Consider the following 24668-nt stretch of genomic DNA (forward strand, 5'->3'; position numbering starts at 1 on the left):
GACAGTGAGGTCATTCAGTAGTTACATTCCTGTAGAAGTCTGAATACTTTAAAAGTTAAAATAGATACATGTGACTACGAGTGCTGGAATCTCTAAGGGGTATTTCACTTAAATGTTGACATATTTAATAGACTTTGGGCACGGGGCTTTTACTTGGCAGTTGAGAATGTGAAAACCAGCAGCCTCCATAGGAATTTGCATTGAAATCAAAAATTCACAAAATCTAACTTATTGATTAATCACTTTTTGGAATCCTTCTGGAATGTATTTTTAAAGCAATTTAAACATCAGATGGTCGACTGGGTTGATGATGAGGTCAATATCAGCAGAGAGATTGTCACATGACATGTCACATGAAAACTGGAGCCACATCACGATAGATTTCTGACCGGATTAAAATTGAAATAGCTTTTCAAATTAAGCTTTCAGCCACCTACAAGTGAGCAGTTAAACTTTCTGTTTGACCACAAACACTGGACATTGGTAAACACAAAAACTGGTAAAGCTGAGAGTAGTAAGGAAGGTTGTGAAGGGATACAGCAGGATATAGATATTTTGCAAAGCTGAGCAGAAGTTGAAGTGATGCATATTGAGAGGTCAAATGCAAAAGGAAAGTATACAATAAACAGCAAACAGCAAGACCCCTTTGGAGCATTGATATACAGAGGGTTCTTGGGGTGCAAGTGCATAGCTCCCTGAAAATGGCAACACAAGTGGATAAGGTGGTAAAGAAGGCATATGGCATGCTTGCCTTCATCAGTCAAGGCATTGAGTATAAAAGTTGGCAAGTCAGTTGCAGCTGTATAAAACTTTAATTAGATTACATTTTGAGTATTGTGTGCAGTTCTGGTCACCACACTATAGGAAGAATGGAGGCTTTGGAGAGGGTGCAAAAAAAGATCTACCACGATGTTGCCTGGATTAGAGTGTTAGTTGTAAAGAGTGGTCGGTCAAACTTGGTTTTTTTTTTTACTAGAGCAGGGTTTGAGGGGTGACCTGATAGAAGTGCAGAAAATTATGACAAGCATGGATAAATTGGAGAGTCTGATCCTTTCTCCCAGGGGACGCAGGTTTAAGGTAAGAGGGGGAAAGTTTAAAGGAGATGTGTGAGGAAAGTTTGTTTTTAAAAGAGAGGGTGGTATTTGCTTGGTACATGCTGCCAGAGAAGGTGGTAAAAGCAACTTTGAAACGGCTGTTAGACAGACACATGAGCAGGCAGGGAATAGAGGGATACGGGCCATATACAGGCAGATGGGATTAGTTAGAATAGCATCATGGTCAGCACAGACATGATGGGTCAAAGGGCCTGTTCCCGTGCTGTATTGTTCTATGTTCATTTCTGAACATGTAATTATAAATGAACTCTAACTTGAGCACTGAACTTTATTTCCAGTCTGGTAGCAAACCAAAGGTCAGATTGCAGACTTGAAGAGAAAGTAAACTTGGTTTCTTGCTATGTAAATACTGGTCAGGCAATTTTAATTATCAAATCAATCAGAGATCTGCAGACTACAAGAATTTGTACATTCAGAGTGGGAATGAAAAATCATCTTGTTACAAAACTGCAAAACAAAAGTCAAAACTAAATAACTTCCATGTAACTTTTATTTTGAGATTTCAAATTAAAAACATCAGGATTGGAGAAATATTACTATTAGATATCAATAAACCCCTCAGCAAGCTTGGATTTAAATTAATTTGTAATAGCAGCACAAATGGAGATATGGTCAGTCTTCAGTGCCACCAATATTTTATTAGGCACTCTCAGTAAATAAGGACTTCACTCCTCACAGCCCAAACTGTAGCTTGTTGTACTGTAACAGAAATCAACCGAGGCACTTGACTGTATTGTAGGCATTCACTGCTGAGTCTGATTACTAATGGTGCAAACCTCCCACACAACTGACAGAAACTAACCTCAATCCAGCACAATTTTATGGAAAGGTCTGAAACAGATAAAATAAGCACATTTCAATCAAACCATTACATAAAAACCCAGTGAGGCATTTTAAACAAAATACTTCCTGTAAGCACATACTTCCAAACAGAAACTAGAAGCTGCCATTTGACAAAAGAAAATTTGTTAATGTGCCCCAAACAGGGAAATAAGCTTTTATTACAAATATAACATAATTGCTGACTTCTGTTGTTTTAACACAGGTGCACTGATGACAGAATAGTTAAAATAAACCCTGAAATACTTCAATTTTAAAGTTGGGTTATCAGCAAGCTGTGGGGTACAGGAAAATGTACATCTGATATGCAACCACCACTCCAAAAGATTTTTAAAATCCATAGAAAGGTCTGTAAAAAAATAAAGCTCCTAGATAATTAGCAACCCCACATGGATAAGAAACAACCAATCCATTTTTATGAATTGTTAATGTTGCAAGAATTTACAACTGTTTAAAAGGTATTTTATAAACTGTACCATCATTAGCTATGCTTTTTTTAAACATATAGTGTTATGATTGCACGAGGTTTAACATACAAATAATCTGATGCAAAGCATCCTTTAGTGCTACAAAGTCTGTCTTCCAGTAAAGCCAGAGGTCATGTACAGTCCTGCATTTGGTCCACAGAAACTTGAGCCTAGGTTGAAAGATTTGAAAAATGATGACTGATTAGCTGATCACTGCCATCACAAGGACATTTGCAGCAGCACTCTTCCCAACTTGGTCTTGAGATGTGGTTTCAGTGAAGGACTGTCATTACGATTCTCAGGGTAGTAAACCCTAGGATCATCATGAAATACCTTTGTGTACAGAGTAGCGTTCTTCAGAATGTCACCTCTTCGGTTCCCAAATTTCTATCACATTAACGTCCAAATTCTCAAGGCCTTTTAATGCTTGGATGTTTCCAGTGTAAAAAGCAAGATCTGAAGCAACCAGCCTGCAGATAAAACAAATTAATTTCCTGATCATCTTTCCTGTATACAATGGCATGATTCCCACAGCTAGTACATTGTTCAATAATAAATCTTAGAGGGACTCCTCTCGCTTCACTGGTGAGAAAATTACCACAATAATCAGGGCTGATTTTAATCTATATGTAAGAAACCGGACAAATTGGCGAGGGCAGCTTGGATGGTGTGTTCATAGTATGTGTTGGAGACAGTTTCCTGGAGCAGTGTGTTCTAGGGTTGACTGGAGATCATGTTGCACTGGATCGGGTCATGTGAAATGAGACAGGATTAATTATGAGGTCATTGTAAAGGCACTTCGAGGGAGCAGACTTCATAAAATGATGATGTTTTCATTCACTTTGAGGGACAGAAAGTGGATCACACTCAGGTGTTTTAAACTAATGCAAAGCCTGAGCTGGCTAGAACAAACAGAGAAATTAGGTTAAGGGATAAATCTGCAGAAATAGTGGCAGACTTTTAAAGATATATCTCGGAATACTAAGAAAGTATTCCAGTGAGAAAAAAAGATTCTAAGGGAAGGATGCACACATCTAATTCATTTTGGAAGGTCGAATTTGAATGCCGAATACAGGGTTAATGGCAGGATTCTCGGCAGTGTGGAGGAACAGAGGGTCCACGTCCATAGATCCCTCAAAGTTGCTACCCAAGTTGATAGGGTTGTAAAGAAGGCGTATGGTGTGTTGGCTTTCATTGGCAGGGGGACTGAGTTTAAGAGCCATGAGGTTATGCTGCAGCTCTATAAAACTCTGGTTAGACCACACTTGGAATATTGTGTTCAGTTCTGGTCACCTCATTACAGGAAAGATGTGGAAGCTTTAGAGGGTGCAGAGGAGATTTACCAGGATGCTGCCTGGACTGGAGGACAGGTCTTATGAGGAAAGGCTGAGGGAGATTGGGCTTTTTTCATTGGAGCGAAGGAGGATGAGAGGTGACTTGATAGAGGTGTACAAGCTAATGAGAGGCATAGATAAAGTGGATAGTCAGAGACCTTTTTCCCAGGGCGGAAATGACTATTACAAGGGGGGGCATAACTTTAAGGTGATTGGAGGAAGGTATAGGGGAGATGTCAGAGGTAGGTTCTTCACACAGAGCGTGGTGGGCGTGGAATGTGTTGCCGGCAGTGGTAGTGGAGTCAGATACTTCAGAGACTTTTAAGTGACTCTTGGATAGGCGCATGGAGGATAGTAAAATGTAGGGTATGCAGGGTAGATTGACCTTAGTAGGATAATAGGTCGGCACAACATCGTGGGCCGAAAGGCCTGTACTGTGCTGTACTGTTCTATGTTCTCTCTGTGGCTAATGGTAGAAGTTAAAGTTGTATTGAATTGACGGAAAGTTAGTTTAGAGTGTGTCTCAGGAAGTAATGATGGTAAATAAGGAACTGGCAGAATAAGGAAATGAACTAATATTTCACATCTTTTTCAGTGCAGTGGACACAAAGAACATTAGAGAAATAATAGAAAATCAGAATCAGGAGCAGGGAACTTTAGACAATTCTAATAGCCAGGGAAAGGGTACAGAAAAAATGATTAGCACCAACATTTGACAAGTCTCTGACCCTGTTGAATTTCAGATTCAGATGTTAACAGAAGTAACTGCTGAAAGGCTCCACAGACTAGGCTAGGCGTTTACCCACTGGAGTTTACAAGAATGAGAGGTGATCTTATTGAAATGTAAAAGATCATCAGCTGATCTGACAGGGATGTTTCATAGAGTTTTACAGCATGGAAAATGCTCCTGCAGCCCATTGTGTCCATGCTGGTCATTCTGTGTGTATCTAGAATTAAAGGATATGGTTTAAAAATACAGTTCCCATTTAAGACAGAGATAGGCAGGAATTCCTTCTCCGAGTTCACTGCACTCCCAGAGCAAACACTAGAGGCTGGCTGGCTGAATATATTCAAGACTGAATTACACAGGCTTGTGATCAGCAAGTGCAGTTCAAACCACACTCATATCAGCAGTGATCTTATCGAATAATAAAATGGTCTACGTCTGCTCTCAGGATGTAGGTCGCCCCAACACCTCTCCATGGCCAACCTTCACACACCCAGAAAAATAATGCTCTTCAATGTCAATTATTAATTTCATCTCCTCTTACTAAGACATTACAATGAGGGGCCCCTAAGAATTAAGTTGGTTCCTTTGGGTACAAGGATGCTAAGCAGCACGTTTTAAAAGTTTTCCAAATGTTATTTTGGATTTACTTAAATACCAAAGACTGGTATCCCAATATAAGGAGTAAATCATTCAATAAGTTAAAATCTGGTTAGTTACAGATGCTGAGCTCAACACTGATAAATTTATCTTTTGTGATAAATCCATTTTCAGTTGCACTAATTGAGCTAAACCAAATTATCACACAAATAGATGGGTGAACTTTTCTGTAAGGCAGTAAATAGTATTTTAGTTATTTTTATAAACCAGCCAATTGAATTGGTTCCTGACAGATATTGCACTCAGTGGGATACGGTTCAAGGCAGCAGCTCATTGCCACCTTCTCAAGCACATTATGGGATGGACAAGGAATACTGTCCCAATCGGCAGTGTCTACATCACAAGAATAAATTCACTTTAAAAAAATGAGTAAGTTTGAATAGAAACTCGAAAAAACAACACATCTCAAAGTGGTTACAAACAATCACCAGTTAGAGTCAAACCAGACATTTGCAAAGCAACATAACTGCACAAACCCATGCAAAGGTCCTCCATCATTCACAACGTTCAAACGTGTTAGCTGTCTCTTCAGGTGAATTTTAAAACTTGAATTGATTCTCAAAAACAGCATCTGGGGAAGGAGACAGATAAAAAGAAGTAAGTATTATAGTGATAACTTTGTATTCTTGACAGTAGTTAAGTCTTTTGCAGAAAGATAGAGTCACACAATTGAGCAAATCCTCAGCATAATATTTGAGATGAACTGTACCTCCCTCAATGGATATTTGTTGTGTTAAACATTCTTAAAGCAGTCCACCAAAGGACAAGGACACAGTTAAAACCAATGCCACAATCTTCAGGTCAGCATTCAGCGGATGTTACTGAGTGGTCACTGGGAGGCAGAATGGGAAATTTATGCTAATAGTTCAAGTCAAGCTAGACACTTTGCCCCAGTAACACTTAACACCTGATGAAGGAGCGACGCTCCGAAAGCTTGTGTTTTCATACAAACTTGTTGGACTATAACCTGGTGTCGTGTGATTTCTGACCTTGTCCACCCCAGTCCAACAGCGGCACCTCCACATCATTTGCCCCAGTAAGCAGCAATGATTCTGAATTCCCTTAGAACTTATTGCAACTGCAGTACTTCAATGCTACTTCAACTATTAATAACATGGAATTGGTCATTAAATCCACAACAGCTTTGAGATTCTTAATCTATTGCTTTATAGTATTTCTTCTTCAAAATACAATGCAGCTTTGACACATTGATCTAAAACAACTAAAAAAAAAAAAGACCTATTGCAACACATAGGTTGTAACTTTCAAGACGGAATTGGAAATCTTGAAAAGGAAATGATTTGCAAGGATATAGGGAAACAACAAGGGAGCAAGACAAGAGTTTTCAAAGAGCTGGTAAAGGCACATGGGATGAATAGTTTCCTACACCTTAAATTCCTCTAATTTTGTAGGAAATTATGCCTAGTGATTAGTTGAGAATTTTTAAAGCAGTGACACTATCAAGGAGCTTTATTAAAATAACTGAGTTGATTGGCTGTGAAGTTACAAAAGGCTGCGCCCAAGAGGGAAAAGTTCTAGAATATTTCAGCAATTCAAGGGTTTATAAATTGTTTGTGGAATACTGCGAGACTAGGTATTTACCACCTGATCTCTATGAGGTTCTGAAACAACATTTAGAATGCCCAGAAATTATGTTATTAGTGTACTGCATCAATTGAACTTGAACTTTATTCAGTTTTATGCCGCTCCTCAAAGCACTGATTCACTCCACAGTAGCTCAGACCCTAAAAACATCTCTCCCTACTTGCTAAGACTATTCCAGATCTGCAGACAGCTTCATTGTTTACCCTGCAGCCCCCCAGCAGCATCCCACCCACACCCCCGACATGCACCATAACCAGAGAAGGATTAGGAAGAATTTCCAGCCCAAGGAATTCCTTAATTCAGGTTTATTAAATACTCGCTGTGTCTCAACTGTATGTCAGTGCCACACCAGGTAGTGCATCTATGAAGCAAGGCTAGCAAAGAAATACTCGCAGCAATAGAGATATTTTATATATTTGCCAAAATAATATCATCTATCACCTTAGCCACTTCCTTTTCAGACTTTTAGGATGCAGTCATTTAAAGGTTGGGGTTGATTACCCTTCTAGTAGGTTATTTCATACAGGCAATGTCTATTTGAGTAAAAGTGCAGACAAAGTGTTGATTTAACAAGACACTAAGTCTCAATGCTCATTTGGAGAGTCAGTATAGACAGAATAAGCCACATAGCCTCCCATCCTGTGATTCTCTGAAAATTTGAGCACCAGTGGACTAAACAGGCTCCCCTGGTGGCATGCTTGCCTTCATTGTTCAGTCCTTTGAGTATAGGAGTTGGGAAGTCAAGGTAAGGATGTACAGGACACTGGTGAGGCCTCTTCTGGAATACTGCTCCCAGTTCTGGTCGTCCAGTTATAGGAAGGATATTATTAAGCTGGAGAGGGTTCAGAAGAGATTTACCGGGATATTGCCAGGAATGAAGGGTTTAAGTTATAAAGAAAGACTGGAGAAGCTGGGACATTTTTCCACTGGCGCATAGGAGGTTGAGAGACTACCTGATAGAAGTTTATAAAATAAGAAGGGGTACAGATAGAGTTGATGGTTGTCTTTTCTCTTGGATGGGGATTTCAAGATTAGGGAGCACATTTTTAAGGTGAGAGGAGAGACAGTTAAAAAAGACATAAAAGGCAAATTCTTTACGTAGAGGGTGGTTTGCGTTTGGAATGAACTTCCTGAGAAAGTGGTGAATGTGGGTACAATTACAAAGTTTAAAGACATTTGAATAGATACATGAATAGGATAGGTTTGGAGGGATATGGGCCAGGAGCAGGCAGGTGGGACTAGTTTAGTTTGGGATTATGGTCAGCATGGACTGGTTGGACTGAAGGGTCTGTTTCTGTGCTGTATGACTCTATAACTGACTAATAATAATTTCCCAGTTCACAGTTTGTCTGCTTCTGAGAAAACATTTCAGCAGCCTGAACTATTCACAGTTTTCTGGACTTTAGATCTTTGAAGCTAGCTTGCACTGGGCCATCAAGAGCTCCTGTCTCCTTTTCTGCCAAACCGAAAAACTAAACACCTTCTGGGAGTGATCTGCCTCTTCTTCTCACAAGAAGTCAGTTTTCCTCTTTCTGTTTCTGACTGCTTTCTCCTTTTCTCTGTGTCTGTGCACTTCACCCACTGCTCATATCCCTTCTCTGTGTCTGCTTCAGTTCCATCATGTTGGTATTGCTTTCATGTCAAGGACTGCCTGGTGACAGACTGGTGTTTTTCACCTTTCAAGAAAATTTTAATGGTTACAATTGATGCAAACTATCAAAACTTCTTTACGACAGTTCTTGAAAATTTTTAAAAAATTACAGATTTCACAAACCTTTCAATGTAATTATGCATTTTTCTTACTATACAGCTTTCAGAGGTCATCATGATACTACCTGCGCTAAGTTTTGGAAGGTGTGGGTCTCACCCAAAAGAATGTAAACCCATGCAGCATTGATGTCCCAAGGAATGGGAAAGTAGGTGGCAGAAGATCAATTCACTTTACCCACATTGCAATTTTCCATAAATTAAATCACACTCATATCTGCAGATAAAGGTCACATGTGCACCAGTTTTGAAATGTGGATTCATACATAATATAAGATCTTCCTAGAGACATGTGCTGTGTTGCATCAGAGTAAGGCATTATCCTGATTGAGGTACTGACAAGAAATACACAAATAACTCAAGGATAAAATACGCATCATACCAACCCTCCATGTGAATAGTGAAAGTTGTTACACCACCATTCTAGGCTGAATAAGCAATTGCTGAAATTAAATCTTACAAACAAAGTGCGTTTAAACGGCTAATTTGGAAAATGAAAATGCAAACCTGGAGACAGCTTTTACTTTATAATAAAAATACCAACCTTGTTTAAAAGAAATTAGAACATTTAGCTCATCTCCATGTTGTGTTGTGGAATTCTGCAACCGAATAAAGCTGTGCTAAACAAATGGGCTCAAGCTACTAGTGTAGATTTAGAATAGTTTCTGTCAGTACAGATTTGATGGGCCAAACGGCCTCTTCTGTACTGTATGATTTCTATGCATTATTTCATACCTGTGTATAAATATCTGCAACAAAAAACAAAGAACAAGGTTGCCATGCTGCTAAATCTATATCTATCTCAGAAAAGTGACAGTGTGATTGGTGAAGGTGGTTGTATTTAATCCTGCTTCTTTCTTATCCTTCTTCTGACTGAAAGGTCCCCTGCTAATTACCAACACATTTCACTTGTTACACTAAGTGCTGCCAGGTTCCACACTCTACACAAGGGCAGTCAGAGGAACTCTAAATGTTGGCACAACTACCTGCCAGGTCACGCAGTGAGGGGATCAGCTACAGAGTTCACCTGCTCAAGCTGCACTGTGTCTAATCTGCAGAATGAATCAAGCTAATTTTTACAGCTTCCATATAGGCATGTTCTTAGTCTCTGGAGAGCCACAGCACAAGTACCATCCTCAGCAAAGCTCTGTTGTACTTTCTTTTGAAGTTTGGGAGAGAATAACAGGATCTGACTGAGACTAACAGGAGGCCATTATCAGCTTCTTGAGACCAAAAGGTCTCTGAATCAATGAGAACCTCTCAAAGATCAGGAGGACCCCAGGGCCTTGGGGCTATGGACGGAAGTAAATTGAGTTGCAAAATGATGGCTTCTCTATGGAAATAAAATAAATCAGTATGCAAATTTTCAGATCAAAAACACTTGCAGTGAAGTTTCAGAAACAATTCTGAAAGCTTTTCACTCACATGCAACTGACATGCAGCTAGAAATTCTTACACAACTTTGCTTGTAAATGAGTAACCAAGTTATAACAGCCTATCGTAGATTTATCTTACTTAAACAGATATAAATTGCTTACATAGAAAGAGAAGCCATCATTTCAACTTACCAGAGTTTTGGAACTTAAATAATTTTGCAAACTTATCCTGTGGCCATTTAGTTTCTGTCGTTGGTACCATGTCTCAGTTATGTCATTTCAACCAGTGCACATTAAAATATTTTATCCTTCAGGCTGTACAGGGGCATACAAATTAGCAAAAAAAGCAGGAGATGTGAGGATTGGGAGCATTTTAGAATTCAGCAAAGGAGTACAAAAGTATTGAGAAAGAGGGGGATATCTTGCAGAGAACGTAAAAGAATCTTTTGCAGTCAGTTTGTATGCGAAGAGAATCAGATTTATGTAGACAAGTGTAGGTCTCTTACAGTCAGAAACAGAGAAGTTATAATGGAGAACAAAGAGATGGCAGACCAATTAAAGTCACGTTTTAGTTCAATGTTCATAAAGGAGAATGCAAATAATGTCCCAACAATATCGGGGAACACCCGGTCTACTGAGGGGGTGGAACAGAAGGAAATTAGTATGAGGAGGAAATGGAATAGAATAGAATCCCTACAGTGTGGAAACAGGCCCTTTGGCCCAAAAAGTCCACAATGACCCTTGGAGCATCCCACCCAGACCCATCCCCGTATAACTCACCTAATCTACACATCCCTGAACACTATGGGCAATTTAGCATGGCCAATCCACCTAGCCTGCACATCTTTGGATTGTGGGAGGAAACCGGAGCACCCGGAGGAAACCCATGCAGACACAGGGAGAATGTGCAAACTCCACACAGACGGTGGCCCGAGGATGGAATCAAACCTGGGTCCCTGGCGCTGTGAGGCTGCAGTGCTAATCACTGAGCCACTATGTTGGGGAAATTGGTGGAATTAAATGCCAATAAATCCCCAGGGACAGATAACCTACATCCCAGAGTATTTAAGGAAGTGGCCCTACAAATAGTGTATGCATTGGTGGTCATCTTTCAAGATTCTACAGATTCAAACAGATCCTATGGATTAGATGGTAGCTAATGTGACTGCATTATTTTAAAAAGGAGGTGGAAAGAAAAAAGGGAATTATAGAGCAGTTAGTTTGACATTGATGACGGGGAAAATGCTAGAGTCCATTATAAGAGATTTAACAGCAGAGCTCCATCAGTAGAGTGTCACCATCATAAGGGAAAGCAAATCAACCATTTAAATTCTGGCATCCAAAAGGAACTAATGGACCAATACAACACTTTGAAAATTGTGTAAAGTAATAAACACTAAATAAATCCCGCTTCTTCTTTTCAGAAAAGAAATGAACCATTTGTTATGCTCCTATTTTATGAGCTGTTGTGAGTACAACTTTTTGTTGTAGAATAGATACACTGACTACAGAAAAATGACCGACCTGTGTTTGTTCTGCAGGTAAGACGTCATGTATAGCTTCGTGCATTTTAGCTGTTTGTTTGCAGACATTTCGGAAACAAGCTGACGGCACTGGCGCTTTCACTTCATACTGTAGGCAAAATACAAACAGACCCGTCACTCTCAGATTAATGCAAATTTACCACGTATAATGATACAGGACCATGGAATTAAAATAATCTAATTAGCTGCTTGTTAAACTCTCAGATTTGAAAGGAAAAATTAGCCAGTATTTCCAGTATACATTATGTAAACGTTTCTCCCAGTCTACGTGCAATTATTTTGTAACCCTCCAGTTTAGTGCAACTTCCTTCCTCATTGCGGAAGCATTTTTACTTTTCCTGCCAACAGAATTTTTACTTCCATTAGTCATTAGAAGACATCAAACCTCAATCCTTGGACTGAATTTCCTGCATAGTCATCCTGCATTGTAGAATCTTGCACTCAATCTCATTACAGTGACACTATTCCAATCATACCAAAATAACAAAACATTTCTCAAGGATTCAGACACAAACATATTGTAGAGTAGGAGGAAAAAGTTACCAGCTCTCAGTCACAATCTTCACTTGTCATTGCTGATTGGACATTCTCCGAAGGGAAATCAGGGCAAACGCTTCTTTATCCTCTGTGATTTCAAAGCCTGCTCCCCACAACAGCCCAGATCACATCAATTCCCTGCCTTCCTGCCCTCCTCACTCTGTCCAACCTCACCTCCCACATGGAGGACTGCAATAGCTCAAGGCAGCTCACCGCCAACTGCCCACATTCAAAGAACAAATAATAGATTTTTCACACACATCATCCCCCACCCCCAAACTGTACTGCCACAGGGTGCACTACCACTCCAGGTTCTTGCTCATTAATACAGCTTTCACCACACATCCTCATCACCCACCTTCCACATCACCCCAAAGAGCCCAGAACTTCCTGAAAATCAACCCACACTCGAGAAGAAAGGAAAGTAAGCTGCAATTACAGCAAAATCTCACTGGCCATAACAGCCAAGTGCCTAACAGAAATGGGAGCAATCGTGAAGCAGATCCACTAATCGCCCTGTCAGCTAAAGGAGAAAACAAATTAGAAATACAAAGTGTGACCAGAATGTCATTACTGATTCACCCTGTAGCAAAAGAGAAACAGGAACATATTTCAATTTCTTTATTGTATTCTTTCACAGGATGTGGGAGTCACTGGCTGCTGCAGAATTATGGCCCCTAATCCAAAACACCCTGCAGAAGGTGGTGGTGGTGCTGAACCAGTCTCAGGAACCTCTGCAGTCCAGGACTTGGTTTAAATAATATCTAATTAGAATCAAAGCAGACAGTAGGTTCTTGAACATAACAAAAACACATCCAGAAAACTAAAGTTGCTAATTTTACCTTAGACAATATTTTGTCACAGAGGTTATCCATTATTGCAACAAGCTTTGCCAAGATCTCGGATATATGGTCATTATAATCCTTAAAAACAAAAAAAAGTTTGCATTTATTTTACATACACAGATACCATATGCATCAGAACTAGCTACACAGTGGGCCTAACTTTCTGCTTTGTTGAAAGAGGTCGGAACACCCAATGCTGCTTGGATTTTAGATAAATCTAAAATGATAGAATGTTAACACACCCAGGGGTCTATAATAACTACAGGTATACTGCATTTATTTCAACTTCCTCAACAAGAGCACAGACAGGAGACAAACAGCATGGAAAATTAATGATAATCTGCAGTGGAAGGAAGGAAAATAATATTTCCCCACTGCAGTGCAGTCATCAGAAACTGCAGCAGCGGCTGATCTCATAAACAACTCAAACTCAGTACTAATACTTTGATGTTCATCTCAAAGCAGTAAATACTTCTCAATAGCTCAGAGACCATTTACTGCAGTGAACCTGGAGAAAAATCTCAAGCGATATCAGAGCATTACTCGTAGTCTCTCAAACCTTCATAGCTTTCCAAAGCCTGTTCCTATTCCTGATTGCATGTAATGTTTTTCTTCCTTCCTAACTCTATACCAAAAAAGAATCAACTTTACATCTTCCAGCAAATAATTTTGCATGATTTTTCAGGATTCCATCAAAAGGAAAAAACAGTTGACAGGCAACATGACATATTATTCAATGAGAAATGTGAAATTAATTTAACTAATATAGGGAAAGACACAGAATGAATAGTCTTGCTGGAAACGATCAACACATGGAGGTCAGAATTAGTTCAGAAGCTCTGTTACACAATGGAAATCCCATTGGTCATGTGATGAGTAAGAGATAGATAAATTATAATTACAGAAAATTTCAATTCACCAACTCTAAACTGGATATGGTGCACTGCAAGTGAAGGGACAGAATCAGCAAATGTACCTCTGCTACACAGTTGTTTCTTGACCCAATGGATCAGGAGTTTCATGAAGAAACAATCTAGACCCAAGCTCATAAATTACTGATGGCTGTTAGTCCACAAATGATCAATGTGAACTAAATATTTGCAATATAATTTAAGACTGTTACACAATTACATAGATGACTGGAAAATCTCTCTCTGTCATTCTGCATCACCTTCACTGTGAGGACTGTCAACTGATGCAATCTACACACTCCAGAATGGTGTACAGATCAATAAAACTATGTCACAAGGAAAAGTACTGAATTATCATGGGGAACCCTAGATACATACATTATTTTTAATGCACAGTGTGATAAAGCAATTAAAAAGTAGAATTTTGAACTACTGAGATGACTAAAATTATGTAAAGTACAATGCATTAGCCAAATCACACTTGGTACTTGTTCCATTCTCCACGAGATATTTATTATTAAACTTTGCAAATGGCGTGTACAGAGAAGAACAAGTAGACTGACCATAATCTTAAGGAAAGCTCGAAGTACTGGGAAATAAAATGGTTAATATAGGATCAAATTCAACCATTAAAATAATAAATTATTATACAAGTTACGTCTTAATAATTATTACTATTCTATTGAACCAGGGGATAAAATTGTAAATGAGTGGAAACCAAAATTAGAATAAATTGTTCGGCAGAATATCAAAGTGGAGATTGTAATTGTCTGACAGGTCGAAATAATAATGTGACATTAAAAATGCAAAATTAGAAAGTACAAGTGGATAGCACAGGAATAGCTCAGAAAAGTCTTTCACTTTTTCCTATGCTCTTCATTAATCAAATCCAAGGATAAACAGTTGTAAATAATTTTCTTATAACTAATTCCATCTAATATCAAGTTCATATTTAACACATTACACTTTAGAAGATGCTTAACAATTTTACCTTTGTGATGTGGTCAAAGTGCCTCAGCATATTGTATTGCTTTGGCTGTAGCCGAGCTTCAAAGTGCAGCCTAATTTTGGGAATGTAGTGCACAATAAGCTGTAAACAACGAGAGGCAAGAGCTACACAGATAAAATTAAAGAAATGCAAGGTTATTAATGGAAATGTCTAACATTTTAGTGGATATCAAGACAATTTCCATTTAATTCAACGTTAATCAGAACCGAACCATTGGACTGAAACATCCGTGCTGGTTCTCGTGTGAAAAATGTACCAATCATAATGCTATTGGTTTGTTCCATTTCATTAGCCTTTAGCCACCTTTTGAGCCCATTCTTAAACATTGATGGTCTTGGTTTCACTCACTAATGCTCATAATGCATTCCTCAGGCTCTCAAACTGCAAAGCAAAAGATATCTCTGATTCTTAGGTCTCTTGGAAAACCGTTTCTTTCAAAGTACTTTCTTTACTTCCTTCATAATTTTTAAACTTCTCTATCAAAACCATTCAATGCCATCTGTCCTGACAAACAAACAGGACTAATTTTCCCTCGTCGTTCTTTGTATTTCCTCAGAAGTCAGCACTTTAGGACACCTACATTTCAGCTTTTGTCCTTACTTAATATCCTTCACACCGTGTTCTAGACTGTGCACACAAAACCAATTGTGATTTTACTTAGATTTTATGGCTTTACTGTTACATCTCCACTTAATACTCCAGACTCTGCGCCATCAAACCCAGCTTCGCCCCCAACACACAGCCATCCTCACTCCCGTCATTTCCTCTCTTCTAACAAGTTTGATCTACTTTCTCCAGTTCCACACTTATAATCTTCTATGTGGTACTTTATCACAGGTATTGTACTCAAAACCAAATCATGTGTTTGTCAATGCAGTGCAATTCTCTCAGTCTCTGGTTTGCTTTAACTTTATCCAGTACAATGCAGTGTAAATTTAGTCTGCTATTGTCTGACATCTCTCATTCCTTCCAGAATTACATCTCCCTAAATCTGATTTAAGATTGGTGCAAAGCAACACACCATACAATGTGCAGTAGGTAGAAGTGAAACAAGTCCATATACATTGTGGTCTCTCCCTATTTATTTCAAAACCCCCTTCCCCTCCCCCTTTTCTGATGAAGGGTCTAGGCCCGAAACGTCAGCCTCTCTGCTCCTATGATGCTGCTTGGCCTGCTGTGTTCATCCAGCCCTGCACCTTGTTGTCTCGGATTCTCCAGCATCTGCAGTTCCTACTATCTCTGATTCCATATACATTGTGACTTGATTAAATATTTGCATTGGCAAAAATCAGAAGGAATATCCTTTACAGACTGAAAGTTGACATTTGTGCTCTGTCACTGAAAAATGACTGATGTGATGAGGTTCCATTAATACGCCTTAATCATACAGCACCTTCCCTGTTAAAAGCACACAGTATTGAAACTATTTGCTGTAGCACTGACCTCAACACAGGCAATTATGGTATTTTCTCAGAAATAACACTCAAAAAATAAAGGCTGTACTCAGTGTGGAGGGGTTACAGAGAAGCCATACTAACAGAAAATGTACTGGAGTGCATAGCTGACATCCGCTCTTCATAGTAACATGTGCTGTTCCCTTGGGTACTATCAGGACCTACAGCAAAGTCACTATTAGCACTGAGTGAGAATGCAAGAGGGTTAGTGCTGCTCACTCATCAGCTTACAAGCTTCCCAATTAGGATGTATCAAAGCAAAGTGTGATGATCAGGGAGCTGTGATGACAAGGGTCTCAATTATGGGCTTTCCCAGAAATGAGAAAAAGTTAAGGAACAAAAGTCTAACCGGAGTTTTTAAGCAAGTTCATTTACTGAAATTGAAGAAATGCTTTCAATTGTAAATGCTGTAATCTTCCTTTCACATTAAACATGTCAAAACCATGTCCTTTAAACTCTTTCAAAAGCTGTTTGCATTCTTGATTGGTGTTAAATAAGTGATTCAATGGATTCTGCACCAAAATAGTGCTTCAGTCAAGTCCACTGAATACATAACAAATACACAGAAAATCAGCTCGATCAGAGACAGACGAAAAAAAAAGTGTACCTAAGTTTTTTGTAGTTATTGTTTTCAGTCCTACAACCTGCAATGCACCTGCTCCGAGAACAAGCTGACAGCTTCGAGAATTAAAATGCTAAAACAAAATAAGTAAAACACCATAAGTATGTTTCTGGAAATGCTCTGAATTTACATATTTATGCTAGGAACAACATTCCAGGTGGTAATCAATCATATATAAATTGTTAATTACAATCCAAAATAATAATAAAGAATTACAAAAGAAAGTTTCATTATAAACATTGGTAAAGGTACAAAAGACCTGTAAACTGTAAAATAAGTTCCAGCACCTGTTACAATTGACTCACAAAGAGGTGAGAAAGTTATAAAGAAATATATTTGAGGAAACTGGATATCTGAGTTTGGCCCTCTGGGTTCAATGAAGCCTGCAACAGAGGACTGGCATGTTTGTTTTTCTCTGTAAGGAGAAAGTCATCTCAAACCGCTTCCTGATGATCTGCCTGTAACTGGACAGGAATTAGCACGGTCAACTGGACTGAAAGAAAGCAGCAGGATAGCTTATTCAAGAAATGCAAAAAAAAAGGTCACATCGTTGCCACAGATGCTCAAACTGAACAGAGAATGGTGTGGGTAGGGAAACTTTTAAATCTCTACTCAATCCATGTTCCTGCAGCTGGAACAAGTATATTGGTCATCAGCAATTACAAGTTTTATTCCAATAGAAAGTAAACATTGGATTAAAGAAAACAAAAGGATTTCCACAAAGATTCACTCTTATTTATGTCACCTTACTTCTCCACTCTTGTGGATAGCAGCTCACGCTTGCCCATGCTATCATACTTTACAAGAACATTGGCAAGCTAATCAACCATGGATAGTCTCACAGCTAAGCTACATTATTACAATAAATAGTTTTTAGATAAATACCAAATACCTTTAATAAATCTGAGAGGCGAGTAAGCATGTCAGTAGTAATGGAAGGAATGTCATCTACACATTGACAGTATTCAAATATTATTCTAATTAACAGCAAAACAGTCCTGTCAAGACAAAAGAGTTAAAGAATTATGAACTTCATGTTTACAATCTTAATTGTATACTTGTATAATAAGTCTAACCATATATGTACACTAGACAAGTGTGTACTATGTTGCTTTATAATCAAATACACCAGAACCCAAGCAGGTCAAACATACTGCATATTTTTAAGGTGAGAGGAGAAAGATTTAAAAGAAAACATGATGAGCAATTTTTTTTTAACACAAAGAGTACTATGTGTGTGGAATGAGCTGAGGAAATGGTGGATGCAGGTACAATTACAACATTTAAAAGACATTTGCATGAATAGGAAAGGTTTAGAGTGATATAGGCCAAGTGCAAGTAGGTGGGGTTAGTTTAGTTTGGGATTATGGCCGACATGGACTGGTTGGACAGAAGAGTCTGTTTCCATGCTGAATGACTCTGACAAGGTGCTACAGTGATGCTTACGGACATAGGTTTAAGAATATTGCAGTTCTTTAAATTTAAAGTAGCCCCAAGCATAACCACAGCTGATAAGACATCAATAAATATATGGTCAGAACAAATATTTTAATTAGCACACAGAGTGAGTGTAGTGGCCATCACTAAGGAGAATGTGCTGGGGAAGGTGAAAGGTCTGACGGTGGATAAATCACCCAGTGAAGATGGGCTACACCCCAGAGTTCTGAAAGAGATAGCTGAGGAAATTGTAGAGGCATTGGTGGTGATCTTTCAGAAATCACTGGAGTTAGGGAGGGCTCCACAGGACTGGAAAATGACTAAGCTAACACCCCGTTTAAGAAGGGTGGGGAGGCAGAAGACTGGCCAGTTAGCCTGATCCCAGTCATTCCTAAGATTTTAGAGTTCATTATTAAGGATGAGATTGCGGAGTACTTGAAAGTGTGTGGTAAAACAGGGCTGAGTCAGCACTGCATTGTCAAATGGAGGTCATGCCTGACAAGTCTGTTAAATTCTTTGAGGGGGTAACAAGCAAGTTAGACAAAGGAGGATGTGAATAATTTGGATTTCAAGAAGGCCTTTGACAAGGTGCCGCACAGAAGGTAGGTAAACAAGAGCACATGTGTCAGTTGCAAGGTACTGGGATGGATAGAGGCTTGGCTGACAGGCAGAAGGCAGAGAGTGGGGATAAAGGGATCCTTTTTAGGATGGCAGTCAGTGACTAATGGAGCTCCACAGAGGTCCCTGTTGGGACCACAACTATTCACGTTAAACATTCATGATCTGGACGAAGGAACTGAGGGTATTGTTGCTAGGTTTACAGATGACACAATGATAGGTAGAGGGACATAGGAAGTTGGGGGGCTGCAGATGGACTTGGACAGGCTAGCAGAGTGAGCCCAGAAGTGGCATGGGAATACAGTGCAGCTAAGATAATCACTTACATGTTACAGACTACCACAGAGCACTTTTATCATGTTGCTCACTATGAACAAAATACAGATAGAGCAATTTCAATTCAAAGAAACAAGAAACATTTCTGGATATAGGACGACGCTGATGGAAAAAGCCTGCTGCATCAGAAAGGATAGGCTGCTGTAACTCTAGGCAAAGAGCCATGTTAAAGATTTCTAGGTAATCATTCAGAAGGATCATTTTGTATATATAAAAGCTCTGATAGAAACTGCCAAGGCTAGGCTACAGATGAAGGAGGAGCCTTCATTTTATCAAAGGTTTCCAATAAAGTCAAGGTTCCAGAGACTGAAGTATGAATAGTTGTTTAGAAATAGAGAGCTTGACTATTACTGACAAAAGGACACATTTTGTTGAAGCTTTTTGTTTTGCACTCATCAGGACAATTCACACACGAATACCAACAGAAGGGGAAGATCCATATTTGTATGCATGAAAGCAGAGTACTGATTGGTTGACAAGTGGTGAATCTGATTGGTGGAGGTAGAATGCACCCTTTAATGCTGACTGACATTTAATTGCCAGGCTTTGATAACATTTTAAGATAGTTAAACTATGATTGGTCAGGGCATTGCCTTGAGAGATGAGCCAGTAAATGGTTCAGCTATTTTGTTGAGTTGAAACAGGCACATTGTGTGCACATGTTCTTTCTATCTGCATTTCTTGGAGGCTTCATATTTTATTACACAGGACTCTTTTCTTTGCAGGCAGAAATAACACATTCTCACACTATGCCTGTTTCAACCCCAACAAAATAAATGACAGCCATGTGCTGGTTTGACAAAACACGTCTTTGTTCAACAACACGCAGGTTAAAGTATGGCACAGTATCACACTTACACTTCCTACATATATGTTTTAAAAAGGATAAAATTTTCAGTTTTCCATACCTATGCTGACACCAAAGCAATTCCATTTGCTTGTGTCTGCTTCTTCGGAGAATCATGCTGCGGTACTCCAGCCGATTCAGCATTAAAGTTTCCCCAGCACAAGGTACATTCATGTGTTTGGAAAGGTGAAGGTCCTGCTCTCTCAGCACCTCAACACACACCATGCTCCCCACAGTCTCTCTCCTCCACCAACTCGCTTAGGTCCCTCATTTCATTGCCAATTAGCTGGCTGGGGAATCTACACTCAGCTTGCTGCCTGATCCTTGCTCTGTCATCACTTTGGACATTATAAACAACTCTGGTAAAACTCGGAGGCTGTTTTGGAACAAATTGCTGGTGAAGTTTTCTCTTCATAAATTATCAATTCTTGTTGCAATAATGTTTAGTTGACTACTGGGCTCCCTGTTTAAACTCATCTCTTTATTCCTCAAAAATGGCAATAGTTTAAAGACGTGGGCACTTGCAATAACTTATCACCTAATACAGTAAGACACTGACATTTTAGTGTGAATTATTTACCTTGTTAAATGTATAATATTTTCATCAGTCTGTTATATCTATATTAACATTACTAAAATATCTTTACCATTTTGTCTGTGGATTATAACAAAAATATATCCAGTCAATCATGCAGTGCATCTTAGAGAAAAATTGTTTTGACAAATATTTTGTGATTGACAGTGAACTGTGGGATGAAAGTACCAATTCCAAGCCTGTCTCCAGTAGGACAATGATTGCTCCAGTTCTGAAGTGTCATACTGGACTTGAAATATTAATCTGATTTCTCTCCACAGATGTTGCCGGACTTGTTGAGTTTCTCCAAGACTCTCTGTCTTTATTTAAGTCAATGAATGTATTTTAGGGCAGTTTTTAAAAAATTAAGTTGGCAACTGATTTTTCAAATCATAGCAAAGCATCCCTATAGTGTGGAAACAGGCCCTTCGGCCCAACAAGTCCACACTGACCCTTGGAGCATCCCATCCCCCTATAATCCACCTAATCTACTTTTCCACCATAAAATTTCAAAACAGCTGTGTCAAACATATGGATTGAATTGTGTGATCTGTTTCAGAGTATACAGGATCTTTGACCCCAGGGTTAGTCATTAATAGGCAAATGATGGGTGTTGACAGTATACAAATCACCACGTCAACAGAATGCTCTATGGTTTCCTCCAAACTAAAGGCTTATTCACAAAATCTTGATTCAGCTCCATACACCAGGATAATGAATTCAAGCCTAATATAGGAATTACATCACCTAATATGTGCGGAAAGTTTTTAAAGGAAACTGTAGGAGTGCTGATATTTAAAGTGGTATATTAACCAATTCTGCATAGATTCAATGATTGTTTTACACCAAAGTTTCCCAAACTATTTCACATTGTAACCCAATTTTAGTCCTTGAATTTGATGGGACCCCATGCCTAATGGTGAGGGGCAGGGTGAAGAATTGGATGTAGATGAGATGAGAGGGTGAGACATGTGTGACAGTGGCGGTTATAGGACGGGGGAATGAAGGACCTCAAGAGTAAGAAAGGGGGAATGGTAGCTGTTTAATCAGCCGGGAATTTTAACCAAAAAGTCACTTTGTTTTCCGCTGAATTTTTCAAACCTCCAGGATTGGGCAGGGAGGTGATGCCCACTACTCGAAAAACAGGGATTTGAAGGAATCTCACTGCCAACATTGCAGAAGTGACCGTTCTTCCAGTCGGGAAAGCCTTGTTTTATGCACTGTACTATATTGCTTTTTGCGTAGCTTATTAACTCTGTGTATTACCTTACTCACAAATAAAACAAGCAATATTAGTTTTTTCAGAGTGTGGTATTCAGCATCACAATTCAGGAAAAAAGGCAGGAAAAAAGATAACCTCCAGAGCTTTATATAGTAAATCTGGGGCACTGAGACATAGCAGATAATCCCACCCACAATACAAATAATAGTCATGAACCTTACAAAACCTGTTAATCTGATGGAAGAAAGAACAGAAATTGGGGGGGTGGGGGGTGTCACACAATAATGAATTGTATTTACCCAACAACAGTCCGCAGTATAATAAATGCCAATTTCCCAACTACAGTCCATGATCATGAATGACATTTAACCAATTACAGTTCTCGGTATACGTGACACATTTATCTGGGTAAGTGCCATTCATTATACTGAGGAATGTAACTGGGTAATAACTGGCATTTAGCCAATCACAGTCCACAATATAATGAATGGAAATTACTCAACTACAATGCACTATAATGAATAGCACTTAGCCAATTACAGTTCACAGTGTGATGAACAGCACATACCCAAATACAGCATATACTATAATGACTGGCATTTACCCAATTACAGCTCACACTATATTAAGTGGCACTTACCCAACCACAGCGTATTTCTGCCCATCAACAGACAGAAAATCAGCAGGCTTTCTTTCTTGTGGAACTAAAGAGTAAACAGATTGTTATTAATCCGATGAAACGGTCATTTCTATATTTTCCAATTATCTCTACCTGTATGATAAATACTGATCATGCAAAATTGCTTTGTACTTCAGAAACTACAAATGTTAGAAAGAGACACAAAGTTGAAGCTTTTTGCTTGGCTCGCTTCAGGACTAGAACACAAGAATCCAAACTTAGAAATGGAGTACCGGTTTAAACAGCATGAGAAAAGCATTTTGATTTGGTTACATCATGGTTGCCAGAGTGATGTGTCAGGAAACTTGAACAGGCACTTTTTGTTGGTTAACTGAACTTAGACCAGGCAGGTAGACTCTGGCAGCATTGATTTATTTTTTCTCAATGAGAGAAACTGCAATGTATGGGTATATTGTTGGGACATACAGCCTACATTCCTGGCATCACGCCAGTACTGAAACTCATATACTACATTACTTAGATAACAAGGTGTAGAGCTGGATGAACACAGCAGGCCAAGCAGCATCAGAGGAGCAGGAAAGCTAACGTTTCGGGCCTAGTTCCTACTATCTCTACTACATTACTTATTTGTGTGATAGGCAAACGTATTTCTGGTTTGATGGTAGCAAGTGGTTAATGAAAATATTGTGTGAGCGTTTACTGCAAAATAGCAGTGAGACACGGCTAGGTCCACCTATTGGTCAAACAGTTGAGACACCGTTCCCTTCCAGGGCACCCTAAGTTCGACTAGGTACCTTCACCACCAGGAGTAGCAGACTCTTGTCGATCCCCTTACTTGCAACACAGAGATAGCAAGTCAAACCAGCACTGGATTCGCAAAACAGTGAAATTAAAAGTCAATGGCCTTCAAAACTGGCCAATTGTTCCTAACCAATCTTTACAAATAACTTCTTGGACAACAAGTTTATAACTTAAAGAAAAATTAACAATTTATTATTAATGAAGTAACTTTGGCAGAACATAGATAAACAAGATAACCCAATTAATATCTGCAATCTAAAGCCAAATCTTCTTTGATCATAACCCCCACTCACAAATAGACAGGCACAGTCAAGGAATAGATTTAAAAATAAATAAAACCATAATTTTCCAGTTCAATACATCATTTCAAATGATGAATACCAAGCCTTCATGAAATCCTTGGACAAATGATTTATCCACAGGCAAAAAACAATTCTTATTCTTATATTCATAACAGAATTCTTGCCTGAATTCCAAAGTGACCGGTTAATACAACCAGCTTCAGAAGACATCCAGGAACACACAACCATTTCCTACAGACTGGGATTCTTTTCTCAGAAAATTCAACAATTCGATAATATGATAGAAAACTAGAGAGGGCAAAATACAACAGGAGTGTCTGGAGCTCCCAAAAATCGCTTTTCTGTCAAATTTAAGTTTTCTTTTTCTCTTTTCATTACATATTCTCTGTGATTGGCTGGCCAGCTTTGGTTCTTCCTTGACTGGCCAATTCAACATCCAACCAGCTGTTAGCCCTGGGCACTGCAACAGCTTGGTCTGATTCATCTACAGTGACCGAACACAGAACATAGAACAGTACAGCACAGTACAGGCCCTTCGCCCCATGATGTTGTGCCAACCTACTATCCTACTAAGATTAATCTACCCTGCATACCCTACATTTTACTATCCTCCATGTGCCTATCCAAGAGTCGCTTAAAAGTCTCTAAAGTATCTGACTCCACTACCACTGCTGGCAGCGCATTCCACACGCCCACTACTCTCCACTGCGCTGTGTGAAGACCACACGCCCACCACTCTCTGTGTGAAGAGTTACAACATTAATTAAGTTGCATTATCTTCCAGGCCAGTCCCCAATATCTGTTTTTGTTCTCTTTTAAAACAAGCTGCTATTCAAAGTTCAATTCAACCTCAACTCTCAGTTCCAAACCAAAAAAAGAGAGAAAAATAATGTGTGTACGCTTTTACAAATGCAAGGAGAGATAGATGATTTTACTTTCTTGTATGTGGCTCAGTCCAGTTCAATTTTCAGGTTTTTGAAAATTTTGACATGCTAAACAACAGTCTTTCAACATTTAAACCACTTAAAATTCTACAATTATACAGAAATATATTTAGCTGTCTGGTAGCACAAAACGT

At 39.0% G+C, this 24668-nt stretch overlaps 1 protein-coding gene across 2 annotated transcripts in view; it reads right to left on the reverse strand.

The window, feature by feature from the left end:
* Positions 1-1587: 1587 nt before the first annotated feature.
* vps54 (VPS54 subunit of GARP complex) overlaps positions 1588-24668 on the reverse strand; it is a 64579-nt gene continuing 41498 nt past the window's right edge. For both annotated transcript variants that reach the window (XM_048601086.1, XM_048601085.1), the window contains exons 16-23: positions 22488-22551; positions 17706-17811; positions 16799-16886; positions 14720-14841; positions 12815-12895; positions 11416-11523; positions 5620-5714; positions 1588-2892 (exon numbers count right to left, since the gene is read on the reverse strand). In XM_048601086.1, the coding sequence (XP_048457043.1) occupies positions 2787-2892; positions 5620-5714; positions 11416-11523; positions 12815-12895; positions 14720-14841; positions 16799-16886; positions 17706-17811; positions 22488-22551 (770 nt within the window). In that variant the 3' untranslated portion in view covers positions 1588-2786. The remainder of the gene's footprint in view (positions 2893-5619; positions 5715-11415; positions 11524-12814; positions 12896-14719; positions 14842-16798; positions 16887-17705; positions 17812-22487; positions 22552-24668) is intronic.

The sequence above is a fragment of the Rhincodon typus genome, chromosome 9 (assembly GCF_021869965.1).
Source record: "Rhincodon typus isolate 14 chromosome 9, sRhiTyp1.1, whole genome shotgun sequence".
Taxonomy (NCBI): Eukaryota; Metazoa; Chordata; class Chondrichthyes; order Orectolobiformes; family Rhincodontidae; genus Rhincodon; species Rhincodon typus.